At 38.8% G+C, this 22,807-nt stretch overlaps 1 protein-coding gene and 1 long non-coding RNA gene across 3 annotated transcripts in view; one reads left to right on the top strand and one right to left on the bottom strand.

Annotated features, from left to right (window-relative positions):
• LOC131971061 (uncharacterized) overlaps positions 1–22,807 on the top strand; it is a 55,772-nt gene that overhangs the window by 1,640 nt on the left and 31,325 nt on the right. The gene's annotated exons all lie outside the window — the stretch shown is intronic.
• The window catches only part of LOC131971773 (chemokine-like protein TAFA-1), a 29,677-nt gene continuing 11,499 nt past the window's right edge, over positions 4,630–22,807 (bottom strand). For both annotated transcript variants that reach the window (XM_059333371.1, XM_059333370.1), the window contains exons 3-6: positions 7,533–7,673; positions 6,333–6,457; positions 6,056–6,142; positions 4,630–5,907 (exon numbers count right to left, since the gene is read on the bottom strand). In XM_059333371.1, coding sequence (XP_059189354.1) covers positions 6,110–6,142; positions 6,333–6,457; positions 7,533–7,673 — 299 coding nt within the window. In that variant the 3' untranslated portion in view covers positions 4,630–5,907; positions 6,056–6,109. The remainder of the gene's footprint in view (positions 5,908–6,055; positions 6,143–6,332; positions 6,458–7,532; positions 7,674–22,807) is intronic.

Below are 22,807 nucleotides of genomic sequence, written 5' to 3'. Positions count from 1 at the left end.
CTTAAATGTTAAAAATTCATCATTTCGAAGCTGTAACACCTTAAACCTGCATTCTTGTCAATGGCCAGCAGGGGGCGACTCTAGAAGTCTTTGGAGAAATTAATCTTCTGCTTGCTTGATTTATTATATTTCATACAATGTGTCCTTATCTGTTTAGCGCTGGCCATATGTTCATGTCTTCAACCTTAAGATTAAGGCAGCCTAATTTCCCTTAAACTATTTTTAAAGTGTCTTGTATGGGGTAATTGTGATTTACTGTCAGTCTCCATTAAAGTCAAGTGTAAGGGTGAGGCCAGAGTGGTGAGGAAGAAAAATAACCTACAGCAAGACACCACAGACAGGGAGAAGGATTGGACACGAGTCGGCCGCTGCTCATTTCACGTCCTTCGCCTCCAAACATGGCTCTCACATTATCGTCATTGTTTGCCATGAAATGAACAAGCAAATTAATATCTCAGGCAGACAGTTTCTTGTTGAAAGCACAACAGTATCTCTATATGAAAATGTTCTGATGAGATATATGAATAGATGTTTATTTTATATTTATTTTAGTCCTTCCAGTCCCTTCTAAAGGCACACTTTTATTTTCAAGGCTGAGATATTAAACATTAAACTACCAGCCTGTACCTGTTCTTAGTATTCATTAGCAGCACTACTTCAACTAATTTCTAGGTGTTTCAGAGACCAGATTTTCAGCCTGCAATTCCAATATACCAATAATAATAGCACACAGCCTTCTGACTCAGCCTGAAGGCACTTCCATGCCATGGTAAGTCTGTTCAGCTTCTCGACAATGCTGAACTATTATACCAAACCTATTTTCGCATACCTGTAGTTATTGTGTACTATATGCTGTGTTGTTCACAATAGCTTGACAAAAAGCAAGGGGAGCTCATCTTTAATTCAAAGCAGTCTTTTCTCACACAGAGATAAATCCTCATCCCACTTATAAGAAAAAGGAAAAAAAAAGCCTCCAAGTATTCATTTCACTATTCGGCAATTATTTAGCATACCTGTATCGTGTGCAATTTCAGGGAAGGACTCAATTTTATGTTTTCCTTTACCATTTAGCTGATGCTCTTACCCTGAGTTGCTTAAACTGATCCTCTTCCACAATGCCAGCGTTCCAGCCCACATCATATGGTCGACACACACTTGTCACAATCATTTCCAAACAATCACTTCAGGTTCACAGCAGGTTACACCCTATTCAAATTAAAATTGTAGCATTTTGTTGTATTTCGTCTTCATGGTGCAGTGTGATCATATTAGAAAACCATTTTTAGCCCTCTGATTTAATTTACTCTCTCACATTTGTCAGCATGAATATCTGTAAGAAACGTCCCCGCAAAAAACAGAAAATGTCAGCTGAGTGCCTCGGCATCGGCCTGACATAACTTGATATAAGTCGGTGCAACAGACACTGTGCCGGTGTCATTGTAAATCTGTCTGTGTTTGCTTCGTGTGATCAAGTTGTTATTCCTTTGTGAGGACCTAACGGCATGAAAGGCCTGGTGTTCTCTGCATGAATCATTTAGATGAAAGCCTGAGGAGGAGGGGGGGAAAGGAGCATGAGGCACCTGGTGTCAACTTTAATTAGAATCCAGTTTGGTTCGGCGTTACCTTGACTTTAAAATCTCAGAATCCTGCAGGGGCAGTGGAGACAGTTCTCGCTTACAGGATGTGATTAGACTGGGTAATCTTGCAGATCGCTTGGTGCCACAGAAAACAACTGCAAAGAGCAGTTAATGACTTTTACCTTGTTAAATGCTCTCGGTATACTTTATATGCGCATTTCTTGCAGTTTCTTGTACGTGTATTCAGTGCAGATTTAGTGTTCACAACAGCCATGCAGTTCATCTTATGCACTACAAGTAAAAAGGCATCTTAACCATTGATCTTCTCCCGAGCAGATAATTATTGGTGAGTGGGGATTTCTGTCTTGATAGGAGTTATTTCACACTTAACACACTTATCATCACATCCTGTTGCTTTAACTTGCACCTTGATATTCATGGAAACGGAGCGGCTGCTTCCAAGTGCAGAGAATGGAGCATGACTAGACTGTCTGAGTGTTTTGAATGAAATGTGTCTTCAGAACAAACCCATGGGAGCCTCAATTCCCAGGACGTCCCTGGTGCATCATAAAAAGAAGTCAGGGCACATCACCATCACTTGTGTCTTATTTCTCACTGTTCCGCAGCTTGATGTGAGACATCAGAGCCTACAGCAGCAGCCCAGAGAGCCACTTCGAAGACTGACAGAAAATGAGATGCTACTCGCTGCCATCTTGCACACATTATGCCCATTTAGCAATCCCATGTTGGACAGGAAACATTATTTCAAAGGCTAGTTTGAATAGAGATGGCCTGAAGCAAATAAAGCACAGCCTAAAAAGCATTTTCATGTATTCATGCAGCTACGTTAAGCAGTCACTGCTGCCTCAGACGAATGTTGTAATTTCAGAACAATGAGTGATGGACAGTGTGGTGTAATTTGGCATCTGTGTTTGTACAGCACAATCCACAGCTCGGACGGAGCCAACATGTACAAGGGCAGAAACACAGCAGGGAAAACTGAATACATGCCATTCAGATTCCTATTAATTCACTATTGATCACCACCACAACCATATGAATTTACAATCCAATGTCCTCCTTCTCATTACCGCTGAACATGGTTTTGTCTCCTCATTAAAGTTTCTAATTGAGCCACATTCACAATCTGTATGGTAATGAATGTGGGTGACAATTGCTTGTTGCAAGTTATGTGTTTCATTGAGAGCCAAAGCCCCCACCGTCTCTAGATAAGCTTCTGTTTCACTTGATTTTGTACTGTGTTGTTGCTCTCTTAGTTTCTTTCATAAGTCTAGAAAGCTGGATTTAATACTGGGTTTGGGGTTTTGATTTATGATCTCGGCACGCAAAATATTTTCAAGGAAAGGTTCCTATGAGTTCTAACAATAATTACACCTTTTTAAACACATTGGTAACATTACAATAATGAACTACCTAGTTAGGTTTAGGCACTAAAACTACTTTTATAAGGTTAAGAAAAAAATGATATGGTTAGGCTTTAAATAAAACGTACAGAACTACTGTAACTACTTTATGCTACGGGATCAGGCATAATTTTGTGGGATAGCTATGAAATTCTGTGCATATTTTTCATATGATTAACTATGAATCGTTCATAAAAACAGCCTGTGGTAAATGGACCTGCACTTATATAGCCCTTTTCTAGTTGCTTTGCGACCACCTCAAAGTGCTTTACACTACAGACTGCGCTCATTCACCCGTTCACACACATTCATACTGGTGGCAGAGGCTACACTAAACGGTCCCACCTGCCACCATTGGGAATTAATTCTCAAATGAACGCAGCATCAGGAGCCATTTAGGGTTCAGTATCTTGCCCAAGGATACTTCGACATGTAGGCTGCCATGGTCAGGGATCGAACCACCGACCCTCCAATCGGTGGGCAACCTGCTCTACCAACTGAGCCACAGCCGCCTGTGGTACATCACTCTGGAACGGAAGTTCTGGAAAAATCAAACCATTACATATTTATTTTCCTAACTGTTATATTGATGCAGGTTTGATCTTCAGAGTTATATTCATGACCCCACACATTTTTTTCACTCTCAGCCCTTAAATATAAAATATTTGCCTCAGGGACAACCAGCATATTCTTATATTTCCCCAGGCTGCGCCAGTCATTGCTACAGTCTATGCAATGGTCTTAAGGGATGTTCTCACAAAGAGCAGAACAACACAGTTTGTAAATATTTAGATTCAAACACTAGCTTTGCCACAGGTAGCCATTTATCTCTCTGGACAAGAAGGAGTCCCAAAAATGGAACCGGGTTTTTGAGAGACTCATGGGAGCTGTCATTGTTGAATGTTACCAAAAATAATCACTGTTTCATCTTCGTTAAAATGACAAGATGATCAAATTTCACTCACAGGTACAATGGTAGACACCTAGTATAACATCATATCGGGAGAAAATGATAAAAGAAAAACTCTTGAGTGCATACGATGAAAAAGGCTATTGTGACAGATGCTCTGTATTCCTATTCCAAACATTGTTGACGTTGGCAGATCATTGGTCAGATGGGGAGGAAAAAAATATTTTTAAGTTTAAAGCCATTAGATGACACGCAAACAATACTTCATGAATAGAAGAAGTTGCACATTTTAATGAAAAAGACAGTGTTTTAAACAAAGCTGACTTTAAGTGGCCAGTGGAAATAATGTTGTGGAAGATCCAGGAAAAACTTTCATTCCTCCAGAAGATGGATGACACAAAGCACTAGCAGTCACCCCGAGTTCCTCCTGGAATAATTCCCGAGGGGCAGAGGCTGTGAAAGCAATGGCCAGCTCCCCACTGTGATACTGCATCAAAGTGTTGTAAATACAGGGCCGAGTCCTGGCTGTTACCCATTCATCTATGTGTGTAATCGTTCCTAGCTTTGTATCCCTGTGTGAACAGAGAGCAAGAGTAACTCCAGTTAATAAACTGGATGGCTGGCTTAAAGATGCAAGTCCGAAACGGGTGATTGATATGTTTCCAGTTCAGATGATTATAATTCAAGGAATTTTACCCTTATTCACTTTCATGTCTAAATGAGAAGATTGATTCCACGCTCATACCCAGATCGTCATGACTCAAAAAAAACAACGTCCATATAGCTCATCTGTGCAATAATCTAATTACGACCTCTATTTACGTTAGTGTTTCTTCTCTAGTGGCCGTAGTAAATATTATGATGGAGTAAAGGAGAAAGTCAGCTAACATATTATAAAGAGCGACAAAGTCCGTGTAAGGTGTGGGTTGGGGTCAAACAAGCACAGGATTTTTGCGTCCCGTGTGAAACCAAATGTCAACGTTATTTTTTGGTATTTGATATATTTTGATAACAAATATACCAATTCAAACCATGATTTTTTTACTAAACCTAACCAAGCAGTTTTGTTGCCTAAACCTAACCAAACCATGACTGGGTTTTGAGGGCAGTGGCAAGGATGCGCTCCCATCAGTTACAGGAACAATGACTTTAATGAAACTTCAGCACATATCAATAGATGGCTTCATATGTACAATATCATCATCTGAATGATTTGACACAAATAAGGCATTTCAAGTATCGAAAACAACCTACTGGTATCACATTTTTGGTGAATCGATCAGTTTCAGGGTAGCTGACATGTTACCAAGTTTGACTGTTAAAGCCATTTAAGAGGTGACGAAAGGCATACACGTACCATACAAACAAAATGGTAAAATGTACAGTATCAAGACACACAAGCTGTATTTGTAAAACGTCTCCCTCTCAATGCATCTGTTGTATCTTCACATTATGTCCTTGAACTCATCAAACTTTGGCTGTGTTGGGCTTTGTGGGAAACAAGAGGAAAGACTGCATTCAGGGACTCGAATGATCGTTTTTCACCACCATAAATAAAGTTCATGTACACAAGAGAAGGACAAACAATTTATGTACAATATTTTTCCTCTGACAATATTAAGAAAAGAAAAACCTGAGGGCTGTCAACTACTGTACTTGCTCTTCCCATGTCCTTTGATGTATTCCTCTCCTGTTGGGCGCTGCGTAGTGAACATCTGTCTTACTGATGTCTGAGGAGGGACGTCAGATGTTAATCCAAATGCACAGACATTGACGATCCATTTCAGAGTTGTAAAGAAACGATGAAAATGTATTCATTACAAGGTTATGATGAAGTTCCCCGCAGGCATCTCAGAGCGTCAGTATTTTCAGTAGCCTTGAGCCGGATGTGCTTTATGTATTCTACATCTTTTTACACTTTAATCTGAGAAGTGTTCACATTTCTTAAAGCAACAATAGGTTCATTGTCTTTGTAATAATTGGTCCTGTGACAGTGCTGAAACGAGAAGAAAAGACATAGTTACGACGTGTGAATATCCCAAAATACAAAATGACTGTTTTGCCCTTCGCAAAGCTTAGCAATTAAGACAGTTGAGAAAAATTAATTAGCATACCAGTGTCCCAGTATAAATGAAGAGGCTGACCTGCAGATTAACCTTTCCGCCAGAGGCGTTCCCTTGCGTCCTTTTCTCAAAGTGTTAATATGTTGATGTTGTGTATGGCTGAGTGTTCTGACAAGAAACAGAGGGAGGAAATTGAGGGGTTAGACTGTGTTGTTAACAAGTCAATTTGCAGTGAAATTAAATCACGATAACGATGCAGTTTTATCGACGCCACAGCGAGTGCCGCAGCTCTGCACATTTCTCTCCGACTGTTCTGCTATAACATGCTGTTTCCCGTGGTCAAGAGAGGTTATCTTACCCTTGTGGTTTTGATCTTGTTGCCGGCGTAACACATCCAGCCTGAGTTGTCAGGGAGCGTCTTGCATTCCTCCCCCTCCAGGCAAGGCTCCATCTCACACCACCACTTCCCAATTACTATGGATGCTACAGGCAACAAAGACAAGAGAAATGGTGATGCAGGTGCCTTTCACCCTAACTGAGTGCAAAAGCAGATAGCCCAGCTCGGCAGTTTGCAGATAGATGGCCATTAGGCGGTGGCGTCCAATCCTCATTATCAAATGTGTCATGTCAAAGGTGGCTGTAAGTAAGCTGGCTATGTGTCACATATGCACAAGATAAGTTGTTACAACGCTACTGTTGTCTATTACAGTCCAGTTTCTTTATTAAATGCAGTGGGTGGAACTGGGGCTTTTCATTGAGTGAGTGGATCGGTAGGTGTGACTGTGACTTGACTTTAATGCACGCCACATTTCTGCCGTCAGGAGAGAAAATTGCCTTAAATACAGGGTAAGTAGACAGTAAATGGTTTGTAATGTGTGACAGAGGAAAGGAATCTGTCAGTGCTGACATCCAGCAACCTCATATTCCCCCAGTCCGCTCCGAGATTTCAGTAATATTTGCAAAAGGATTTAGGATAAAAGCTGCAGGTGAGAGGTTTTCTGAAAGCCAATATGTGTTTTAGTTGTGTCAGACCAAAGCACAAAATCCATTTCTTACAAGGGATTGAGTCTGTGCAGCAGACATTTGTCAAAGCATGTATAAAATCATAAACTATCTACAAGGTACCTATGTAATCAACAGCCGTTTTCCACAGCATTGCTTTGCTGTATGTTGTTCTTTTTTTCTTTACTCTTCCCTGAGGTGTGCTACATTCAGCAGTTGTGTTTAACTGTTGGAGTAAAGCTTACCCCTGCAGATACCTTCTGCTGTCTGTCAGCAGCTGAATTTGGATGTGACATTATCCCAGGTAATGTTAATCTTATCTGGGACAAGGCATTGCATGGGTGACTTAGGCTTTTATTTGAACAAATCTCTGTATCTTTGAAAAACACAGCAGTTTTGTCTGGCAGGATTTGACTTTTTGTATAATACGGTTTTAGTTTAGTTTAGTTGAATTATATATACAAATGGAAACCTTACTTTTCCTGCCATGTGGCTTGCATTCAAAAACAATCTTTGTGCACAGCATTGTGTTGAAAACAGAAACTAAAATACCCACCGTCGACGCATGAAGGTCTGTTTCTGGTGGTTCCAGCCACCTTCCCCGGCAGACAAGAACACTTGACCGTCTGTGACCGCTCCTCAATGCGATTCTTATTACAGCATCGGTGAGCAGCGATTACTTCACATGTGCCCCCCTCTGATAAGAAAAGGAAAGAAAAAAAAACAGGCAACAAACTACATTAAGTCAGCATCTCAACGGTGATCAAACTGAGCTTTGTGAAAACTGAATCTGAACAGCTGAACAGTGATGGAAAGTACTTCTTTCAAACTGCAGGCAAATCTGATTTCTTCCTCAAATCAGATCTTAGACAAACTGTCCACACTGTTATTTGCACATGATCTGTGTCCAGACTAAGCAGCAACCTTCGGGGCTGAATAATGAAGCCAATCGGTGAAAAAAACAAAATTGCAGTTCCTCAAATGGTAAATGGGGTGCACTTATAGCGCTTTTATCCAATATACACAATACACACTACGCTCATTCACCCGTTCACACACACATTCATACTGGTTGCTGAGGCTACCAGGGCACACTGGTGCCACCTGCCACCATTGGGAATTCACTCACACACCGATGAACGCAGCATCAGGAGCAATTTGGGGTTTAATATCTTGCTCAAGGATACCTCGACATGTAGGCTGCAATGGTCGGGGATCGAACCACCAACCCTCCGATCACTGGACGAATGCTCTACCAACTGAGCCACAGCCACTTGAGGCTGCCTCCAAAAACGAGTCAATCCTCAAAGATCCCCGTTTACATGCCCAACTCTACAGCAGAAACATGTTCACAGCCCAGTACAAGAAACAGATTTTGTCTCCAGAGCTAATTTTTGTTGGTGACAAAACAACAAATGATATTAAGGCATAAACTTATGCATAATAAGGTGATTCACACACCTTTTGCCCATTTTTGGAACAGGACTTATGGTGGAGTCAGTTACTGCCAAGATGGCGATGGCCAAAGTCACCACACTGGTCACGGAGTCCATACTTTACACACTCTGTGCTTCAGACATTACTTTCAACCTGCCAGTCCACATGGCTTGCTGTGGTACTGACATAGATAAGTAATCAGAGTAATCAGTAATTACACAGACACATTGGTGAGATATGCAACATGAAAGAATGATAAATAGGGGTCCATCACTTTATTCATGCTCCAACCAACCAGTGGTGTAGTATGACTTTTCCATTAAGCGAGGCTTCGGCCCTATAAGTAGCTCTATTAGGAGTATCTTCGTTGTTTGTGTATTTTTATACATTAGTATTATGAAAGTATTTCTAGTGTCAGAGAAACCAATGAGAGTGTATCTTATGTTTTGGAGGTTACTGTTAGTGATGTGGTACTGGTAGACAATAACCTTATATTGAAATGTTCCATGCTGCAGTCATGGAGGGTAACACTTTGCAGCAAGGTGTGTGGTGGTGCTCTGCTTAGTGTAAGTAAGAACATGTAGGTTAGTCCTGGGGACCTTTGATGATGATAGGTGGGATGTTTGGTGCGCTCTCTCCATTTCAGCGTCCGGACTGAGACATGTGTAGAAATCCGATTGGAATCACATTTTAAACCTTCTCCAAATCTGGAACCGACGTGCAAAAATCACATTTCATGTGGGTTTTTTTCTTGCCCAGACTTTCTAAAATAGACATTTTAAATTTGCAGCACTACTACTTTTGCTTCAGGTAACAGAGCTGAATAAACCCCACCACTGATTCTTATATTTATGTTTCCATTTAATCTCTTTATCCATCTCTGAAATGTATTTTTCCTTAATGGCATGTAACGTATGCTTTATCTACAATGTTCATATTCAAAAATCCTCTATTTCCACAGGTTTATTTTATAGGTTTAATAACTGTAAGTCATTACACAAGTTTGCTGTAAACAAGAATAATTGTTCTTTACACTCTTTGAGCGAGCGAGACCCCTGCAGCATGTTGAATGTTGATGAAGAGATCTGTGAGAGCAGACAGAAAAAAAATACATCTATTCGCAGGAGGAGAGGCCTGCTTCAGGGTTATCATGAATATGAACACTGGCTCCACTATGCAATTATCACCGAGCTATTGGCTTTGCCCTGAAGGCTGAGAGGACTGGACCGAACGGACTCGACCCACCTCAACCGCTGGCCTCTCCCACCCACTGCGCTCACACTCTCCACATATGAGAGTTGTGCAGCAAAGGACCATCTGACAATTACACCCGTCAGCATGACACAAGATCAAGGAGGTTGTAGAGAGAATATGAGCAGAGAGGGGGGAAAAAGTAGCTAGTATTTTGCCAGCAAAGTGATTTGAAGTAATGTTTGACAATGAGCTGTGGGTTTGTGAAATGTGTCATGGCTAGATTTGCATATATCGCTTTACTACATTTGAATATTTTGGTTGTGCGAGGCCCTGCTGATGCTGAGCAGTTTCTTAGACGTAGTAATGCAGCATCTTAAGAGAAAACCTGCTCTAGTTAAACCAGCAGACAGCAGCGTATCACTGCAGCTCTGTCAATCACAAGTCAATCAATATGAAAGCCAAGCGGTGACACCAATTAGTCCTTATTTCAACATTTCCTAATTAGCATTCAGAAGCAGGGTATATATACACACTTGAAAACACACAACATAGTTGTAAGAAGCTATAAAGACAGTACTTGTTGATGACTATAACGCTTCCTTCATATTTCATTCTTTGAAACATCATCACTGTTTGAAAACAGAACATCACATAGTTGTTTCAGTTTACATGTAATTATATATGATTAAAAGTGGTTGATTAATTAAGTTCACTGAAAGAAAATTTATCTGCAACAATTTTGACACTAAATTCATCATTTCAGTTGTTTAATAAAGCCAAGGACAGATATGATCTTGTTCCAGCTTCTTAAGGGAGAACTTTGCCGATTTATAACAGCACTTCGAAATTATATTTTCTATTAATAATAAGAAAAAAAGAAAAAGACCAATAACACGATAATAAAAATAGTCTATAACTGAAGCCTTTTCTGCTCATGGATTTTAAACACCCTGAGCCTTTAAAAACAGATATGCGGATGTCTAAAAGCAGCCACTAATAATTTTTATTTATAATAATTATATATTAGGGATGTGACGAGATCTTGTGCCATGAGATCTCGTGAGATTAAACTCGACGATATTTCTTGTTGCGTTAAAAATCTGTCATGCGAGGATTGTGAGCTATCCAAAAAAATTCTATTTGTGTCCTGTGGGGGCAGTAAAAGGAAAAGAAGTGGAGGAGAAGGAAGGGAAGCAGCCATCAGCCAGAATGACGTCGCAGGGGCCGGCATCTCATTAGGAAGAAAAGAACGAATCGAAGCTGCACGGTCCTCCTGCAGCAGTCTCTCCCAGCTGCAGAGCCGGAGTCTGCAAATGGCTAATAGGCTAACAGTTAGCTCTGTAGCAGAACCGTGTGTTTGTGCTGCTGCTACAGCAGGTGATCACTGAGCGATCTCTGTTTGTTAACAACAAGCAACGGACACTCTATGCACAGTTAGCGATGCTGGTTAATTCAAGATCGCTATGTTTATGATCAGCGGAGACCCTGTGCATAATTAGCCATGCTGCTGTGTTTTGATCAGCTGCTAATGTTGTGCACAGTTAGCTACGGTCTATATTGTTTGCACTTGAAAAAAAGAGAGAAATATTTAATTTATTTTAACTTTCATAAATTTTAAATTTAGTTTCAATTTGTGGAGTTAATTAAAAGCTCATGCTTACATCATGCAGGTGAAGAGTTATAATAAAACATTTCAAAATGCATGCGCAACTCGGTTAAATAAAAGTCTGTTGGTCCAGATTTGTTAAAATCTCGTCTTGTTCTTGTGAACCCAATATCGTGTCTCGTCTCGTGAGCTGAGTGTATCATCACACCCCTATTATATATTAATCTGCAGATGATTTGCTCAATTAACTTGTTAAGGATTATGTCGATGAAATGTTAAAGAATAGTAAAAAGTGCCTGTTATAATTTCCTCTGAGGTAATGTGTGGTAGTCAGATAACTTGTTTTTTATTTAACCAATAGTCCAAAACCCAAAAAATTTACTTTGATAAAGAATATCAACTAATAAAACAATAAGACAAGTATCAAATAACTAGTAAGAATTGTATTGAAATGAAATTGTTTAAAAATTCATATTCCATGTTTATTTACTGCCTATACATGCTAAATGGAGGCTAAAATAAAGTGTAATGATGCAACAGTGAGGACACATTCATTTTAACTTTTGCCAAAAAACAAAAACACTGCTTGCAATTATGGAGATTGCTGAAATACATAGAATATTTGTTCAGCCCAAAGCTTTAAAACAGTCAAACTAAGCCATAAAGTATCTTTAATACAGAGGGTGAGAGAGTCAGTTTCTAGATATAATTGAACCATCATGTGAGCTCCTGTGGGGATTAACCAACACAGCCCCACTTGACCTGCTGCATAGAAGTAGATCAGTGGGCTCGTCTCCCACTTGATTCTCTCATTTCTACCACACTGCATTAAAAAAAAAAAACTTCTCTTTTGTCTGTAAAACTTTAACCATAGTCAGAATTAGATTATGATCAATTTCACTGCGGTTTATTCAGAATTCAGTATCCCCAGCACAGGATATGCAAAATAGGTGTGCTGCCTGGTTGTAAAACTGCTCATGCTGAGGTAAATGACAAGTAATATTAAACAGAACTAGTGTCAAGGTGTTGATTGGAGATTTAAGAAAGCATGTCGTTTTCCTGCTTCTTGCCAAATCTGTGGAGTTTCTTGGGGTTATCATGACTCCTGGCTCTGTATTTCAGAAAACATCAACAGCCTTTGGTTTAACTGAAAAATATCCAGATCTTGTATCTGGTCTGGGAGAATGTTGCCTGCTGTCTGATGCACTCAACAAAAGGGCATGTCTGCACAACATTAATCGTGATGTACCAGTGGAAGCAGTGGGGCATCATTTGAAAACAACAGCCCACAGGGGTTTGTTCTTCTTAATGCATCTCCTTAATTGCATAAGACAGCCCTAGATTTCCTCTTTGATCTATTAAAAACACACTACGCAACAGAATTAACTTGCATTGCTTGTTGCTAGCAAAGAATTGGCATACTCTATATTTGGAAATCATCACCTCCGAAGAATACATTAAAATCAAATAAAAATGCAAATCAGTGTGGTATTGCCAGCTGCCAGGTGTAGCGGGTACCTTTTTAAACAAAAAGCAATGCAACACTTCAGTGTTCAAGTTCACCCATGGTTTCAGCCTGCAAGTACAACACGCTGCATGCTCAGAGACCCCATCTTTGCATTATAAATATTTCAGAGAAAGACGGAGAATAACATGGCAGGAGATGAACGCTCTCATCAGGTGGAGGCTGCAGCCATGCAAGGGTGTAATTGTTTTCTGTATTTCCATTTTCCCCCCATTATCAGCGACAAAGTCAGGCTCCCGAAACGACAGCTTCCGAGTGTGAGTGTTGTCTCTCCAGCAGCATTGTGATTGACGGGGATCATGGGTCACACAGAAATTGTCATTCGTGAGGTCAGAGGTCACAAAGAAGCAGAGGGGCTCAACTGGAACTGCTCTGTTTTTGTTGCCATGCTCTGTGCTCCTGTGTCTTTATTACTCTGAGCGGGGAAACAAGGTGACCACCTACAACCTGCACTCAACAGGGCACAGCTCATTTTGAGGCAGAAAGAGATGAAAAAGTCTTAACTTTGTGCCGTATGGGGTGGAGGGGCTGTCGTGGTTTCTAATGTTGATTTATTTCTCCTGCCCAGTTTTCTTTTGTTGGTCTGTTCCGACTCTGGAAAAAAATCCTCCTCCACACTTGCTCTGTTTATTTTTGCAGCCCAAGGTCCAAAATTTCTGTTCTTGCTCTTGTCTGCCCTTATCTTCACTTAAGGCTTTTACCCACCAGAAAAAAACTGACATCATCTGTGGACATTTAGTAAAAAACTATTCATGCCAGCAGCAATGCAAATTTGCGACAGTTGTAATACTTATTCAATAAAAGGTTCCTTCACACCATATGACCACATATGTAGGGAATTTGTTTCCACAATTAAATCCAACACACTGAAAGTAATGGTTGTGGTTTTAAACTTGTTAATTATTGAAATAAAATGTGACCTAAACTGTGACATAGCCATGCACAGGCTACGCTTTGTAGTTAAGTTAGGTAAGTGTATAATAGCACCATGGACTTTGGTTTTTACACAGGACACAAACACTGGAACACCTGGGTGAAAGTCTGCTGTTTGTTCACCGATCCACCTCACACCTGCCCTACTCCGTATGCTCGCTACCACGACCAATAGAGGGCGACACTAACTACAAATTTGTCTCAATAAGTTGCTGTACAAATGTATTTAGGGGGAGGACAGTCTAAAAGGTTTGGATAAGTTTGCGCAGGCAGAGGAACAAATACCAGGATCCTGTTTGCCCCAGGACAGCGTCTGTCTGTCTGAGATGTTTTATAGCCTGAGCTACTGTAAGCTATTTTATTGAGTTTCCTTTTAGTAAAATGCTCTGAGGGAATTTGAGCTCCCTCTGGCAAACTGTTATGCAGTATATTCAGTATGTCTAGGGCTTTTATTGTGAAAGGTAAAAACAGAAGGAGATGATCTGGAACCTTTTGTCAACGTTAAAATGAGTAATACAGTTTGCAGTCTTTATTTGAACTGTTGATAAGGGTGGGTCGGTACAGCCAATTATTAGTATTGAGGGAAGCATTGAATATTATAAGACAGATAAATTCTGAAGTAACTTTGATTTTGATGAAATACTATGAAACTGATATTGATGAAATTCTGAAACTGCTATTTGTTTTATTTATTAATTTTTTTTTTTTGTTCTTATGTCCTTCCTGGTACCTAATATGATGACCCACAGAAATTAATAAAATAAAATTCTAAAAAAAAAAGAAATAGATTATAGCGTACATTTTCATCATGTGGGTTCTGCACAACTTGATTGGTTGATGCCTTTATTTGTGGTACAAAAGCTCAGAAAATCAACAAAAGGAGTGTAATATTCTATGTGAAAGTATTCATGAAAAAATACATTGATGTACGAATGAATGCCATGAAATAAGGTGTGTAATGGCCTTATGTTTGGCCTTCGAAGTGACTCGTGATCAACTGGACAATGGGCTTTTTCATGAATTCTACATTTCTAGATGCCATGTCCCATCTTTACAATCTGAATTTAACTTCAGCAGACCTTACAAGTAATATTAGGCAACAATTGCTAATATGTTTTCTACAATATTTAAAGTCACACAGTGCTAGAAAGACTTTTAGTCCCCAGTATAGGTCAAACTTCAAATACATTGGAAATGACATTTCCCATCATACAGTTTGACTACATCTTTACAATCTCACTGCCTCCTAAATGCCCACTTTTTTCAATCTCCACACCTCCAGTTGGTCATGCTTTGTCACTTTATAACAGGCAATGAATAGAATGGAATAGCATAGAAAAGAAAAGAGGTGCAGTCAGGCTGAAAAATTGGCTCAATATGAGTCCAGAAGGAATCTTAATTGAGCTTTTTTCCTCCATATTTCTTTTGGTGTGATATTAAACTTTGGGCACAAGCAATAAACTTCATATTTATATATAAGTAAAATAGTTTACAAATAAAAAAACCCATTAGAAGACTTGTACTATACAATATAAGGCAACCAATCCTTTGAAGTAGTTTTACTTTGGGCAAGCTCCAGAGTTGGTAGAGTAAGACAGGACAGCTTGCTATAGAGTCACATGAAGAGAAAATCTTTTTTTTTCCTTTTTCCTTTTATATTGTTTATTATCTATTATTACATATATTATATTATATTATATATATATTATATACTGTACTATTATTATTATTATATACCGTCTAGTCACTATAGCATTGTTGCCATCATATCACCAGTTTAATTATTACCATCAACTACAACTGATGTTCTTTTCTTAACTTCTTAAGTGTCCTTGTTCTATTCTGTGTTTTTTGTCTATTGTTGTTTTTATTTATGCTACCTCAGTATTTTATTCTATTGTATTTTATTGTACTTGAATACCGGACTGCTGTGACAACCGAATTTCCCTTCGGGGATGAATAAAGTAATCTATCTATCTCTCTATCTATCTCTCTATCTATCTCTCTATCTATCTATCTATCTATCTATCTATCTATCTATCTATCTATCTATCTATCTATCTATCTATCTATCTATCTATCTATCTATCTATCTATCTATCTATCTATCTATCTATCTATCTATCTATCTATCTATCTATCTATCTATCTATCTATCTATCTAGACAGGTTATTGCTATTAAGCTAGTTCTACTCTGACTAAAAGTTGATCTATATATCAACCTGATTTCAAAAAAAGTTTGGACACTGTGAAAAACATAGATAAAATCAATATGTAATCATTTGCAATCCTTTTTGACCAGCATTCCAACAAGATCTCCAACCTGAACAACAGAATAAACTGTTTGTCAATACGACTCATAACAACTCACATGAGCGTTTGCTAAAATTAGCAATTCACGGCTCACAGTACAGTATAGTGTTCTAAAAGTAGCACACACGTCATTATACATACATAGCTGTATAAAAAGGCTGCAGTTTCAGTGAATTTAAGCTACAAAACCATTGACCTAGGTTTAAGGCAAAATACTTCATGGTAATGTGTTATAAAAGACAGCTTTAACGGTAAGTATATGTTTTTAAATGCTGGAAGTGAAGTTGTTGACGTGAGCCATGGAAATTCATTTTTATTTTCACATGTGACACGAACCCCCTTCTCCTGGGTGAAAGCCCACTTTAAACCATTCAAACTGCATCACTGTCGATCATTACTTCTACGTCAGCAAGATGTCAGCAGAGGACTAAAGCGTTAAAGTGAGTCGTATTTTACTGCATGTACAAATACCTTATATTGATGTTTTTGAGGGGGGAACAGTCTCAGCATTCAATTGCATACAGTACATAGACAATTAATAATAATCAAAGTGTTTTTATTGATTTTATACATAGACAATTAAGATTGAGATTAATATTAAGATTCCCTTATTAGTCCAGAAATGTGGAAATTGAAACTCTGCATTTAACCCATCCTTTTTTTTACACCTTCGGTTACAAGCCCAATCGTCACCTCTAGGCCACAGACTGCCTAATTATATATAATATAATATATATATATATATATATATATATATATATATATATATATATATATATATATTTAATGTTTTAACTTTATTTTTAAAATTATTTTTTCGATATACACAATTTGATGCATACTATTTTTATTCATGTTTCACACCAGCATTCCAAGTTTTATGGAAGCAGGATTATACGATATTCAGAAGCACTATCAACAGCTTCTTAGACAAAATAAATGAGTGCGTTGGCCACACACACACTTTGGAACTTGTGCATGTGCTGCTGGCACAGCTGTTAAAACACATCAAATCACAACACATCATGATTCTATTGCAATTATATGTGTTTTAAAGATTAAAAAAAGAAAATTTGTATTTACTTTACTCATGATTTTTAATGCATGATTTTTATATAGTTTTAATAGTTTCATAACTGCAGAATGTCCCTGCTTTATAAATGCTACTTGAAGATAATAAGTTAAATAGTAAATGTAGACTGTAAACTTTGCAGAAGCACTCAGCCTCAAGTCAAAGAAGATATATCACAAATAAACCCTGTGGTAAGACTGCTTTCTTAACTGTGGTTTCCAAGGTCAAGAATGAATAACAATAGCAGGCCTGTCTAATAATTTTCAGCATGTCTTATTGTACCAGCTCTCAGCAAAAGTTGCAAACATAATCATTTAGTTTCACATCAGTGGATCACTTGCCTGTTGTAAAGGACAATGGCTGTATGTTTTCCTGCGTTTTCAGAAAATGATTTTCTTCCTCATATAATAGTATGAGGGTCATGAAATTTGAGCCCAAACTTTAATTTCACAATAAAAAGAATATGGAAAGGCTCATCTTGACCCCGTTTTTCAGTTGGTCTGGGTCTTCTGTTTCATTATGATGAAGCAGCTTCCTTTATGTCTGCAAATCGAGACGTAACAGTGTGTTGACAGTTACTGTAAAAATGGCTTTTTGTGTAGCGTAACAAGCCCTCTGGCACGCCACACAACTTCTCACAGAGGGATCGGCTTTGTTCAAGTCTACCAAATGGAAATTTGTCAGAGCACTTATCTGTAATGCCATTATCTACACAAATGACAACACCTGGCATCGGCAGTGTCTCAGCTGCTGGCTGGAGAGTGCTGTTGAGTCGACAGACTCTGGCGCAATGAGTCACGCTGGAAGCCAACAACACTGCATCAAAATCCGATGAGTTATAGACAGCAAAGCCTGGATGAAGGCAAGCGCCGGCAAATCGTGCATGACATGAACGTGTGTAGTGCCGATTCTGAATTTTCTGTGGATCGGCGGTTCTGGCTGCCTAATGAATGTGAGCAGGGTTCATGAGGGACCAGTAAATGGTCCTTCAAACGTGATGTAACAGCCATTGCGCAGAGGAAAATGGTCAGTCTATCTCAATAGAAATGTCAGTTTGCAATAAGTATGCAATGACTCGCTGTCTACTGTAATGAGCCCAGACTGTGTGGTTGTCTCTGGAGATAGCAAGTATATTGTCTGAGTGGCAACACTCCTCTGCCATCTGTTTCAGGCACCCGACACAGTGTCTACATGAAACAATGCTATATATGCAATTTATAGAGGGATTCTGAACATCTATCATTTGAGTAAAATCTAATAATCCAAGTGAACGATGTGGATTTTAATGAATATAGTGTGTGACTGAAAGGATAGCAGTCACGGTAGGCACTGTTCCGATCCATATACAAACCAAATGGAAAGCCTAAGGGACTCAATTTAGCAGGTAACCTGTCTCTCTGGGGCTTTGGAGCCAGGTGATTGGCAGCTAGTGGCACTATTTGTACACCCTGTGCTGAATGCTCACGCTCACACACACATTTAAGTGCCACATGGCAATATAACTGTTAACTGTGTGACATCTGAATACCGGAAACTCTACACAAGCTCAGAGTCCGTGTCAGATGTTCCCAGGAACTCAGAGTCATTATAACGCACGGTAAATTATTTTTGTTGCTTAAAAGTCATTTACAAGCAACAGCAGGCCCTGATTTCCAAACCACAGCAGTCCGTGTTTTAGAGCAGCATGCCTGTCACCTTTTTAATGGGAAATGCATCCAAGGTGACCCATAATAGGCTCCACTTTCTCTGTGCATGCTCTCAGCAGACATCCAAGCCAGCAAGCTCCAGCAGTTCTTTCACTGACAGGAAATGGGAGTGCCAGATTAGAGAATGTCAAATTAATGCAGATGGAAGACAGTGAGAGGTACAAAACATGTGACTGCATGGTGTCAAATTGAGTGACTATTTTTTCCCCTTCCTTCTGTGAAAACATCTGAAGTTCCCGTAGTACTGTTGTTATTCTAGACATAAATGCTGGGGTGAAAGTGAGTGACATATGGCTCGATAAACTGCGGGGCAAATTTGTTTCGAGGCTGAAAAATATGCAGAGGAGTTGTTTGTCGGTGTGAACGATTACAGAACGCTTGAGTAAACTGTATAATTCAAAATGTTTTAGAATTGATAGTGATGGGGTAAAGCCTCAAATGGCAAAAAGGTGTCGACATGCGAGGATACTTCTTACTTAACAAACTAGATTTCTTTCTTTCTTTTTCTTTTTTTTCCTGCATGTGTGTGTTTTAAGTTTACACTTGTGTGTGCATGTGCTTGCTCGAGAGAGGAATCAAAACAATTTTACAAAGCATAGAAAACTACCAATTGCTAGTCTAAAAAAATCACTGTCCATGACAAATAAAAGCACAGAAAGTCTTGGAATATGGCTGGCAGTTTTGACAGCGTGTCACACAAGGGGGCCGTAAGATTGGTCCTGTGCAGTGGGCCAAAGATGGGTGATACTTTATTGAAATGCAAAATGACTACTCCGAGACCAGAGCTGGTGTTGTTTTTAAGATGCATGAAAACTGCATGGAACAGAGGAAGCAGCGAGTAGCAGGGAATGGGTTTTGCATTTGCATGTGAGCCTCAAAGGCTGTCATCTCCGTTGTCACACACAACACAGGCCCAGGACACCGCAAGTCTGGTCCTGATCAAGGGCATTAAATGCTATTCTGACTCTCAGCGAGCAGGATCCGCACAAGAAGACCGCCTGTGGTTATTTGGTTTTTTATGGTGGAGATGTGTGGCTTGTTGAGCATGACAGCGATTTACTGTACAACAGCAATCACACAGCAGCTTTCATGTCCATTAAACACATTTAAACAAAAGGCACTCTATCTACGTTATCCCCTTTTACACATCGGCCTTTTTTCAAACGGGAAAATAACAATGTTAAAGCATGTCCTCTGTCAGTGAGATGTCATTCATTTTTAAATGTCAAGCTGTTCCCTGTCCTTCATTCCTTTTCCCCCGACTGGCAAATGTCCAGAACTGGTATTTCGTATTTTTAGATCGCCTGCTCTGATGAAAGAGTTGCAGTCAGGAGGAAGAAAAGGAAACCGAGATAGAGTCGAGTGAGAGAGCCTTTAGAGAACAGCTGCTAGCCTCTGATGTGACTGCTGGCCAGACAATGTACGCAGGGTGTCAATGTGCCTGCAACATGTAAACTGGGTGATAATGCATAATACAAAAGCTTAATGACCTTTCGTGCTGTACGATGTACTCGGAAGGGTCGATGGTGACCATTATGCAACACCTGCGAGCTGAAAATGGGAGAAATTCTTTACTTACTCAGTGTCACATGATCAACATTTTGAGCACATCTCACTGCAGTTAAGGGAGCTATAGTACATGTGTGGCTGTGTGGTGTCATTGTTTCAGCACCTATACAACATTTTCTAAATTATAGATTTGTTAATTTTGCAGGCTGCTTCATTAAGTCTGGTAAAATTACAGCATACAGTATCAGATCATGGAAGAAACCTATAATACGTGTAACATGTACATGCTTTTGTGTGGTGAATTAGTTATGAGTGAGAGCTCACTTTAGATGTGGAACAAGGGCAGAATTTTGATTTCAAAGGTCCCCTTCATGAAAAATATTTTACACTGCAAAATACAGGAATAAGTGATGCAATTGCCCAATATATTGACTCAGCCCATAGTCTTCAAGCTAACTCGAAGACATTTACAAAGTTATATCAATATTCCAACATGACCTCACTGTGAATATTTTTTAACTAATGTAGATTGTGTCAAAGCCATCACTCATGACAGTTTTTAAAAAAAAAAAGATTTCTTAGGAATTCTATCTTCTGATATCCTCCTGTGACCCTGCATCCTCATATGTGGACATTTCATTTGAGGTTTTATGGACCTTATACTTAATTCTGCTGTACTATAACATGTTGTCCTCAGTAGTACACACTCTTGAAAATGCACAATACATCAATTAGTGTAAAAACCAGATGGCAGCACCTTGCTAAAGTCAATCAACAGCTTATCCCTAGACAAGCACAAGACAAGACTAGTGGACCAGGTACAAAATCTGATCACATTTATGGTTAAAACTTGTTCATTTGTGCTTAATAATGTTTGTAGCTCGATAATCTGTGCAAGTTTGACTTTTTTTTAGCAATAGCAACAAGCTACGACTCTGCTAATCAGGAAGTACTCATTTGAGAACGAATAGACTTTTACTATCGTTCTTCCAAAGAGAGGGAGTAAATGTAAGGAAATAAAAGTTTTATACACTGGTGAATTAATTATGTTATACAGTAAAATTAACAGATTTGGGTTTTTTTCAAAAACTACTTCCTGTTCAAAGACATTGCTTAGTTTTTGTACTTATGTCCTACAAATCCAAAATATCAAATATCTAGTAGAAACTAACAATACATACCAAACAAAAGCTTGGGTCTCAGGAGGATATGTAGCTGTTGGCTGGCTGTTTGAGTCCATGAAAGGAAAGGGTAGGTCCTGGTGTCCTACTGCATGCAATTTCTCCTGTTTTATTTTTGTTTTTTGTAACAGTAGTTTTTGGTCTGTGAAAAGCTGGGGGGTCCAATATTGCCTTCTGAAAAAGTATGCCCATCATATGGAATATATTTTGAATTAGAAAGATATAATTTATAGTTATTTCGACATGATTAACACAAATTAGAATAGATAGATTTATTAGGTGTTATTAAGGGAGAATGACTATTCTTGTGGTACAACCACCTTATAAGCTCCATACTAAGCAAAGCATATTAAAAATGTATTTAATGTACAACAACTTACTTACTTTTAAAAATCAGTAATTAGGAGGTTTTTAATGAAAAACTTAATGGCATAGTGGTTGTAGAATGTGGTCATACAGAATAAGGTGTTAATAAGTGCTGCGTAACGACTAATAAAGAGCCAATGTGCTACTAATATGAAACTGTCCTCCCAGAAATATTATATACAGCAGTCTTTTATATACTTACATTTGTAGTTAGCGTCTGTTATTTGAAATAATGTAACTTAACTTCTGTGCATCATGTTTTTACATTGGCAACATACTTTACCAGTAATATTTTACGCCCAACCATGTACTTTTAGTCCTGTATTTTTTTGTTGCCTAAAACTAACAAAACTGTGACCATTTCACGAGGTAAATGGCTTTTAAAATCTCAACGGTTATGTTTATATATCAGAATGTGTTAGTCCCCTTCAAATGGTTTCGGAAATGCTCTTGTATCATATTATTATTGCAGTAACAAACTGCATTTGGGGTTGCATGGTGTGGAGTCTACTAAAACACATGCCCATGGCGAACATATCACACATAAGATAAATTGTTAACTTGTAATTTAATTTTATCGAGCGAGGCAAGACATTAAATACTTCAGTGAATACTGCCATCATGTTGTTCATATTTGACAAAATGTCTTTTCCTATTTCTGTCCCCCATTATCACACATGCATATTCCAGTCTCTCCAGGAAAGGTAATTGGTTCTGTATTGTAAATATGCCAGCAGACTTATGGCACACCAAGGAGATATTACAGCAGGAAAAATGAAATCTGAAATAGAGCCTGATAAACCCAATATTAATTACTTCGCTTATTTCTCATACTCCCCTCCCCCTTGGAACCAATTAGCAAGTTGAGATGCTTCTTTTCAGTTTAATGAGGTCTAAGTAGTGATAATGAATTTCATATTCCTGCCAAGCATTTGAAATAGGCTTGTGAAACCATACAGGCAATGCCATATGAAATGATCTCTCAAGC

This window comes from Centropristis striata, chromosome 5 (assembly GCF_030273125.1).
Source record: "Centropristis striata isolate RG_2023a ecotype Rhode Island chromosome 5, C.striata_1.0, whole genome shotgun sequence".
NCBI lineage: Eukaryota > Metazoa > Chordata > Actinopteri > Perciformes > Serranidae > Centropristis > Centropristis striata.
Note: the sequence above shows the minus strand (reverse complement) of the source record. Positions and strands in the feature narration are given on the sequence as shown.